Below are 10,000 nucleotides of genomic sequence, written 5' to 3' on the forward strand. Positions count from 1 at the left end.
CCAAAACATCAAGCTCCTCCTACAGAATAAACTGCACGTCAGTTGCGTTTTAGCCACCAGGTGAGCAAGATCGCTCAGAGGAAAGAAACGCAGAGATTTTCTTTCACTCCGGCCTTTTCAGGGAAAAAACAAAAAACCCCACGAGCCCTAGTGCTGCTTCAGCGTTGACCGAATTCATGCGGCTCAGACAGCCTCCACCTGCAGAGGTGCCGCGGAGGTGTTTTATGTTGGAGGAAAAAGACCAGCTCTGTAATAACGAGGTATTTTAAGCAGCGGATGCACTCGTGACCTCTGCCCTGTGCACTCGGGGAATTTTACAAACGCTGCGCCCGAATCGAAACGTTTTAAAAACGCAGTCTGTCCCGCAGCTGCACGTGCTCCGCCTTTGAGCCTGGAGCTCCACTGCGCGCGATGTGAAGGCCATTCAGCCTGGAGAACATTCAGCTCTGTTTCAGCTTCTGCAGCCGGACCAACACTGAGGCTTTTGCTCCTGCAGAGCTACAGAGACGCTTTTCATGAGGAAAACACACGCCCGCTGAGTCGGTCAGGTACGAGCGCGCGCGTGAGCGGCTGAAGAAAACAGGAGTTGTGGAGACGCTGTAATCGTGACGGATAACAGCCTGACCTTCACTCACGCAGTCAGAGAGCAGGAAAAACGAATGCTCCGTTCCTGCACTTAACTTCTCGAAGAACTTGTGTTTATCCGCCGAGGACAAAACGAGGATTAAAGAACATCGAGGTCATAATGTGAAAAGAAAAAAAAAAAGTTACACACCTACTCATACGCGATACGGCGGCAGAATATAACACACCGTGCTTCTCTAACACCACACCACGAGGAACGTACTGAACACTGAACACCTGGGCTCCACAACTGCAGACCTGGCAACATAATTCAGCAGAACGTATGCAATATTTGTGCGAAAAACCCCCCAAAAAAACCCCAACAGTCCAAACCCACAATTCTAGCTACCCCAGACATACAAGTATGCGTATTATTTTTTCTCCTTCCCGTCACATAATGCAACCCGCGAAAGAGGTTTTCTGGAGATTATCGGTGACTAAAGTATAGTCTTTAGTGTAAAACACAGAGGAGCAGACGCAGACGTGTTCACCCGAAGACAGCCGATACTTCATCCCCCCACCCCCCTGTGAAATATAGATGAGAAAATCGGGGCAGCGTGTGAACCGAAAGCCTACAGAGCACTAGGTGCCAATACTTTTAATCGATCGTGAGAACAGAGTGTGCGAGTGCGAACGTTACCACATACAGTGGATATAAAAAGTCTACACCCCCCTGTTAAAATGACAGGGTTTTGTGAAGTAAAAAAATGAAACTAAGAACTACGACGTCAGAACCTTTTCACCTTTATCGTGAAATTGCATATACACGTAAAAATACATACACATCCATATATAAATATACACATACATAGAGACATGAAGTGATACACTCCCAGACATGTCTTTGTGGGGAAAAAATAAAAACAAAAGAACTTCCAGTCTCCAGTTTGCGTAAGTCTGCACACCCTTTCATAGTTGGGAATGTGGCAGTGTTCAGAATCAACCAATCACATGCAAGCTCATTTAAATACTAATTAGTGTACACCTGCCATCAATTAAAGTGACTGATTAACCCCAAATAAAGTCCAGCTGTTCCTATAGGATTCTCCTGACATCTTCTTGATACGTAAAGGTCTTACAGAGCAGGTCCGGGATCTCATTGTTGGAAAATATCACTCAGGAGAGGGATACCATAATATTTCCGAGGCATCGGATATACCATGGAACACTGTAAAGACGATCATCAACACGTGGAGAAAATATGACACGACGGTGACACTAAGAGCAGGACGTCCCTCTAAAACTGATGAGAAGATCAGGAGGAACTGGTCAGGGAGGCTGCAGAGAGGCCTACAGAGACATGAAAAGATCCGCAGCAATTACTGGCCAGTACTGGTTGCTCCCGACATGTGAGGGCAATCTCCTGAATTCTTCATATCTCTGGGTGATGGGGTAGGGGGGCAAGACGGAAGCCTTTTTAACCAAAAAAATAAACAAACAACACATCCGATCTCCCAAAACCACGTGGAATAACGTGTTCTGGTCCGAGGAGAGCAAAGTTGAACTTTTTGGCCAAAATACCAAAAGATATGTTCGGCACAAACCCACAGCACATGACCAGAAGAACTCGGTCTCCACGGGGAAGCACGGTGGGGGCAGCATCAGAGTTTGGGTCTGTTTTTCTCCAGCTGGAACTGGGGCTTTCATCAGGGTGGAGGGAATAATGAATAACTCCAAATACCCGTCAATTCTGGTGCAAAACCTTCAACACTTCAGATGAAGAGGAATTTCACCTTCAGCACGACGACGACCCGAAGCAAACCTCCAGATGAACAGAGGAACAGCTTCACCAAAACCAGCTCAAGCATGTGGAACGTCCCAGCCAGAGTCCAGACCTAAATCCAATCAGAGATCTGTGTGCTGACCTGAAGAGGGCAGTGTGCAGGAGACGCCCCGCCCATCTGACGGAGTTAGAACGCTTTTACAAGGAACAACGGCAAAATATCGCCAAGTCCAGACAAGACGCTCCACACTGACCCACTCTCATCCAAAAAGACCGAACGCTGCTTCAACTCAGTATTAGTTTAGGGGTGTGCAAACTTATACAGCCAGGTTATTGTACCTTTTTTCCCCTAAAATGATTCTTATTGCTTTAAATCAGTAGGTTAATATTTCACAATAAAAAGGTATAAAATGTTCTGACATGCTTTATCTTTTTTCATTTTCATACATCACAGAAACCTGCCATTTTAACAGGGGTGTGTAGACTTTTTATATCCACTGTATGTTCACCCAAAACACAACCAAGGGTGCCAATACTTCATCTTCCATTTAAAATATAGAGGAGGAGCCTTTAACTCAATCGTAACTCGGGCACCTACACGCCGTTAAGTAGGGCTGGGCGATATGAGGAAAATATCATCACGATACTTGAGGACGTTATGATACACGATGCGCATCGCGATATACAATTTAGCTAACAAACTGTCTGCAAAGCAGCAGTACAATAAAATAAACAAAATAAACCTTAAACTGAGTTCGACGATATTTTTCTTTAATGCCTACAAAGAAGATCAAGTTAAAAAAATCACATCAGTTCCATTTCATATGTAATTATTAAAAAAAAAAACCAACACATCACCATACCAACGATATCTTAGAAAAGTGTATCGCGTAATCACTGATCATGATATAATATCGTCCGAGCCCTGCTCTTAAGGGTGCCAACACTTTGCCTTTAGTGAAAAGGCACACGTTACCAGAGGGTGCCAATACTTTCCCCATCTAGCACGAAACACAGGGGAACAAACGTTAACTCAAGGGCAGCAAATTCAGACATGCTCCAGGGCGCCAAAACATTTAGTCCTTTAGTGAAAACACAGAGTTTAACTGCAAACTTCACACACGCAGACAGCCTAGGGTGCCAAAACTTTTCACCTCTAGTTACATTACAGGGGGTATCGAGCGCAAGCGCCGAGACGCGCGCCCAAACGCAGCCGGGGGTGCCGATCCTTTTAATCTACTGGGATAATACCTCCGTAGAGTAAAAGTATTGGCACCCAGGGTGGTTTACACATTCACCCAAACACAGCCAAGGGTGCCAATATTTTATCTTTCACATTAAAAAAAAAAAAAAAAGAAAAAGAAATGACAGAGGTGGAAACGTTTACTCTGCGCACGTGGCAGCGCATGTGTAAAAGATTTTCCGGGTGTATTTGGGAAAGTGAGATCCATCGTATCCGCATCACCCCTTCCACGACAGAGTCACGGCTCGAGTGAGTCACCGCGAGAGATAAATAATCAGCAGCAGAACCACAGCACAGACTGAAACCTGGTGACTTCTGAAGAGTTTCTCAAGAAATCCACCACTCTCACACACACACACACACACACACACACACACACACACACACACACACACACACGTCATGTCCTCAATTCTCTACAGCTTAACCACAAACTGCAGCAGTATTCACGTTTCAACAACAGCCGCTTTCTGATCGCCGCACTCTTCACCTTCACGTTTAAAAACGTTACTACAGAAGTATAAATATGCATAAATACTCATCACGTGATCTCAATATAAATACAGCAGTTCCTGGAAGAACCTGGAGATTGTTAGAGAACATATCTAAAATCACACAGCATCATGATGACCAAAGAGGGATTCAGAACAATTCCAGGATAAAGCTCGTCAGCAGATAAAGCTCGTCAGCATGAAGTGTCTAAAATCTCCTGGTAGACGCTGCATCGACTCTCCACTTGAGAAAACACACTGGACCGACACCGGGAGATGACCTGGCAACCCAAATCATCACTGACTGTGGAAACTTCACTCTGGACTTCAAGCAGCTCGGATTCTGTTCCTCTCCACTCTTCCTCCAGACTCCGGAACCTTGATTTCCAAATGAAATGCAACGTTAACTTCCATCCTCCCCGTGACTGTGTGTGTACTGACCCAGACGGACAGATTAAAGGAAACCGTCGCAGGAGTTTTGAGTTAATATCTGATTAGAGTCTTCTCAGGTCCACATTTCTGCATTATAAATTCTTTAACCGAATATTTTGAGATTCTGGATGTGTGATTTGCGTGAGCTGTACGCCGTAATCATGAAGAATAAAACAAAGACAAGGCTCGAAATATTTCACTTCATGTGTGATGAATCGGGAATATATGAAAGTCCCGCTTTTTGAATTAAATTACGGGAAAAACTTTTCCACGGTATTCAAATTTTTTGAGACGCACCTGTATGTATGTGAGATATATATAAATATTATATCAATCTATCCATCATGTCTATTTGTCCGTCAGTCTGTCTATTATATCTATCCGTCTATCTATCTATCTATCTATCTATCCATTATATCAATTCTATCTATCTATCCATCCATTATGTCTGTCCATCTGTCTGTCTATTATGTCCATCCATCTGTCCATTCGTCCGTCCGTCTGTCTATTTGTCCGTCCGTCCGTCCGTCTGTCTATCTATATATCAAACGTCTCATATATAACTCATCACAATATTAATATTATACTGTTGAGTCACTCAGCCCCTCAGAGACGATTCACCAGAGAAGCAAGCAAGGACCTGAGGAGATCTCTGCACATGATTCCGCCACCATCAGACCTCACAGGAGAGACGTGTTCTCAGAGTGAGGACTGTGTTTTTTTAAATCTGATCATGTACAACCCCAATTCCAAAAAAGTTGGGACAGTATGGAAAATGCTAATAAAAACAAAGAGGAGTGAAGGGTGTGTGTGTGTGTGTGTGTGTGTGTGTGTGTGTGAGAGAGAGAGAGAGAGACAGACTCTGGAGCCTCGAAGGCATAAACACAGAGAAGCACATGATTTCTGCCCGGAAATGTACCGAAGCATGACATATTCAGATGTTTCTAATAAAATCCCATAATTACATCATGGTGGATGATATGGATGTGTGATTACTGAGAGACACGGAGTGCAGGACATTGACGTTTTATTAACTTCTGTCTCACAATAAGTTAAAAGAAGCTTGTTTTGGTTATTCGTCGCAGCAATTAAATTAGACAAGCCGCTCGAGTACTAACGCGGCAAACCCAAGAATATTACTGAACTGGAGGCCACTGCTCATGAGGAACGGGAGAAGGTTCCTCAGGAACGCTGCAGGAGCTCTGCATCTCGTCTGCAGCCGGTCATAACAGTGACAAGGAGCTCTACTAAGTCTTAAAGACACCTGCCGTGAAGGGGGTGAATAATTTTGAGAAATTTGAATTTTCAGTGGAATTCGGGGAAAACCACCTGAAGCATTCGTTGTGTTGATCGTTTGTGTTTGATCTGTTCGTCACAAACAGCTGAACGTCTGTACACACACAATAAACCTGATTCGCACTGGGGGTTGGACAATTTCGACTGCAACTGTATGTACATATTAACACTAACTAGGTGCAAACTAATTAAACAACGCACCAATCAGTGTCACGGCGGGGTGATTTGGTGATATCTATATATATATATCGTAGGATGACGGAGGGGAAAAAAGAAAGGAAGTCTACTGAGAGATATTTTCAGATGTCACAAAAGACCCTTTTCACAGATGTTCATCTGAGCTATCGGTGATGTAACAAACCCCACCCCCCGCCCCCGCGACACCGAGCAAGGACCAACCCATCTCAAACATGAGGAACTTGTACGTAAAAAGGGAGGTGCTTCTCAGTCCGTACAGGATTTTGCAAGGTTCTTTTGTAATTGTTGCAGCCAAAAACGCTGCATTCTGCTGAAGCTTTATTCAAAATTTGCGATGCGACTTGCAGAGTTTTTTTTTTTTCGTGCTTTTGTTTGTGGAAAACGTCTCGAATCGGCAAAATCGCAATCGCACGAAACAGTTTCGCGCGTGCTTTCGCAGTGGCGTTTGACGGTAAACGAGACGTTTTCGCTGTACTCGTGTTCGACGCGTGTGAATTGAAGAGGGCTTCGGCTGAACGCGCCTCGCGATGACGTCACATGACGCGTCTCGGTCCGATCCTCAGGAAAATCTGCGGTAATTTGGAAAAGTCGCAAGCTCCAGAGAATATTCCGGAGTTTCCTTGAGTTTGCGTTCAAATGCTGCAGGGACGGACTTCTGTCGATTACGCGTGGCCTGGGTTGAACAAATCAGACACTGACCAGAAAACCGTCACGTGTAAGTGACGCCGCGGACCAGTCACGAACGCATGCAGTTAATCCGTAAAGATCATTTCTACCACAACTTTAGAACAAAAAGCACAAGATCATTTCGTTATACGCATCATTTCAAAATATAAACATGATCCATACTGTGACGTGAGATTCGGTCCACTTCATATCGCCCAACCCTGGCTAGTGTAGGTCTCCTTCTGATCCTCTTTAAATCACAGGTTCCTGATTTTCGATGGTTGATGGGGTTTTTTTTTCCTTCCATTTTTGAAATCCAATATGTACTGATAATAGCGCAAAAAAAGAGAAACAAATGTGGGACAAATTTTGAAACTGTGATATTAATTAAAGCGAAATAAGAAGCCATTCGTGTCGGTTGTTTGTTTGTTTGATTTTTGCTGCAATTCCTTTTATTTGGTTTAAGATTCAGAATAACCGCACATTATTAGCAGCACTGCAGAGAAAGTGCTAGTCATACAGAGAATTTCAGATCATCATCATCATCATCATCATCATCATCATCATCGTCATCATCATCGTCATCATAATCGTCATGGATATTTTCAGAAATATAAACGGAAAAAAAGAGAGCAGGAGCGTTCAGGAAGATAAAATTAAATCTTATTTAAAAGGTCATGACACCACACAGTCACTCAGGATCTTACTAATACACAGTGCTTTCCTCGTTATATTGTGTGTGTGTGTGTGTGTGTGTGTAGCGTTTCCTGTTGGCGTCGGACTGTTTGGTGATGAAATCAGGTGGGAAATCTTGAACGTCGGTTGTTCAGCCACAGAAAAACCTTCCCTGAGTCTCTTCACTAAACACCACAACCGAGCGTTAGCAATGTTAGCATAAGCGGCTTGAAGAACATACAAAAAAATCCAGCAAGGGAACGAAACAGCTGGAGCTGCACTACGTAATCGATATGTTTCCAAATCATTTCTCATATTGTTACAGAATATCATTCATGCAAAAATAAACAAATATCGTGATATTATTTGGAGGACATCTCGCCCACCCGGTCACGTGCTCTTTGCCACCCCGATCCACCGCTTTGATCGAGACAACAGCTTGAAATACCAACAAACAAGAAAAACACAGGCAATCCTTAGCAAAGACAATGGCGTCTTGCCACCTCAGATCTGCCCTCAATAACGCTCTCGGAGAGGCCGATCAGGACCGTCACGCCCGCAGAGCTCCTGCATCATATCGAATACCGTCCTGGGGCCGGATATTCTGCCACTGCAACCTTGTTCTAGAAAGTTATATAGCTACAATACTACAATATCTCAGAAAAGTGTGACGTAATTCATCATGATATCGATCGTCATCATCATCATCATCATCATCTCCTCGCCCGGCCCTAAGATGTTCTGTTAAAAATCAAAGTCTACAGACGCACAAAAGAAAAGTTTGAGATGAATGGGCTTTTTTTCAAAGCTGCGAATGAATAAAAAGAAATGAAAAACGAAAAGGACGACAAAAAAATTCTGTAAGTTCCAATTGGTTTGTAATTATTTAAAACACACACACACACACACACACACACACTAAAAGAAATCAGATGGCACAGAAGCTTGGCAAAACATCAATTATCAGTAAAATAATCTCATCTGAACAGGGTTTCAGACTGTGATTAGGATGCATGTGGCCACCCCATCAGGTGTACTCCTGCCACCCCAGAGAAAGTTAGATCGTCCTGCCCTACGAAGCACGTTTGACGATTCCACGTCAGCTGACATGCAAAAGATGAGTTTGGGATCATTTGCTTGAGCGTGTATAAAACAATTAGGCTGCATGTTGCCACCCCTTAAGAGTGCTCGTGCCACCCCAATACCACCCCAAAGAAAGTTATATATATAATAATTAGAAGTTGCCACCCTTTAGCAACTTCCTACCACCCTGTTACCACCCCATAGAAAGTTCTATCTCCCTGCCCTATGGTGTAGCCCTGAAGGTCTAAATCCAGCAACATGCAAAACAAGAGTTTGAAATCATACACTGTATAATTAGGATGCATGCTGCCACCCCTTAGAGCGCTCCTGCCACCCCAATACCACCCTGTAGAAAGTTCTATCTCCCTACCCTGTGCTGTAGCTCTTAAGTTTCTAAATCCAGAGAAATGCAAGAGAAATACTGGCTGATGTTTTTCGAGTGTGTATAACATACAGATTTAGATGTTGCCACCCCATCGGAGTGCTCCTAGCCACCCCATCGGAGTGCTCCTTGCCACCCCATCGGAGTGCTCCTTGCCACCCCATCGGAGTGCTCCTAGCCACCCCATCGGAGTGCTCCTTGCCACCCCATCGGAGTGCTCCTTGCCACCCCATCGGAGTGCTCCTTGCCACCCCACCTGTGAACCTCGGGCTAACCCCGCGTCCTGGAGACTTTACCTGCAGTAAACCAGGCAGTCCATGTGGTTGATCTCCTGGTCGGATCGGTGTCGGCGGTAATCCTCCCACAGGTCCTTGATGGCGGTGACGGACAGGATGAAGAGCACGGGCGCGAGCGCGAGCACGGGCTGGAACGCGTTGACCACCGGCACGAAGTTGAGCAGCGCAATGAAGACGAAGTAGACGTTGGCGAAGCGGTGGAACTGCTCGAAGAGGTTCTTGGGGATGAAGGAGAGCAGGGTGTACTTGGTGGTCTTGATCTTGTTGTTGGCGTACAGCCGGTTCGGGTTCTCCGCCGCTTTGGCGTGGTGGTCGTACAGAATGTTCGCGTGCACCGTCCTGGTCTTGCTTTCTTTTTTACTTTTCCGCTTTTTGCGCTTTTTGCCGCCCGCTCCGGGTTCTTCATTCTCGCGCGCCATGGCTTTTCCAAACTTTTTCTCTCTCTCTCTCTCTCTCTCTCTAAGTAATCATGCCTTGCCTTCTCCCAGCTCTGACATTCCTCTCCACTTCCTTCATCTTCCCATCTTCAGCTCTTCCATGCTCGCGCGACTTTGTTGCCCTAACTTTGTGTTTATTTCCCGTCTTAAAGTTTCATTGTTGCATCTTTTTTCCTGTGTTTTTTTTTCCTCGCGCAGTTGAAGATGCTTTAAAGCTGAGCTCGAGCTGTGTTAGGCCCGGCCCAGCTGATCTCCATCACACCCGGATACACCCTTACAGCCTAGGACGGGTCCATCCACATGCTTTCATATGCGACGGTTTTTGACGTGGCTTCCGCGAGAGGCGGTACCTCTGACGTCAGTCCCGAACAGGCTCCGCCCCATTTGTTGAGCTTCTTCTGTGTTACTGGAAGTGCCACGCGTTATGACCGTGTCTCTGCGGCTTCCTCCCTCC

General features: G+C 45.0%; 1 protein-coding gene across 1 annotated transcript in view; it reads right to left on the reverse strand.

Moving 5' to 3' along the window:
- atp10a (ATPase phospholipid transporting 10A) overlaps positions 1-10,000 on the reverse strand; it is a 61,946-nt gene that overhangs the window by 51,784 nt on the left and 162 nt on the right. The window contains exon 1 of the mRNA XM_053635973.1: positions 9,110-10,000. This exon is cut by the window's right edge and continues 162 nt beyond it. Coding sequence (XP_053491948.1) covers positions 9,110-9,528 — 419 coding nt within the window. The 5' untranslated portion in view covers positions 9,529-10,000. The remainder of the gene's footprint in view (positions 1-9,109) is intronic.

This window comes from Ictalurus furcatus, chromosome 11 (genome assembly GCF_023375685.1).
Source record: "Ictalurus furcatus strain D&B chromosome 11, Billie_1.0, whole genome shotgun sequence".
Taxonomy (NCBI): Eukaryota; Metazoa; Chordata; class Actinopteri; order Siluriformes; family Ictaluridae; genus Ictalurus; species Ictalurus furcatus.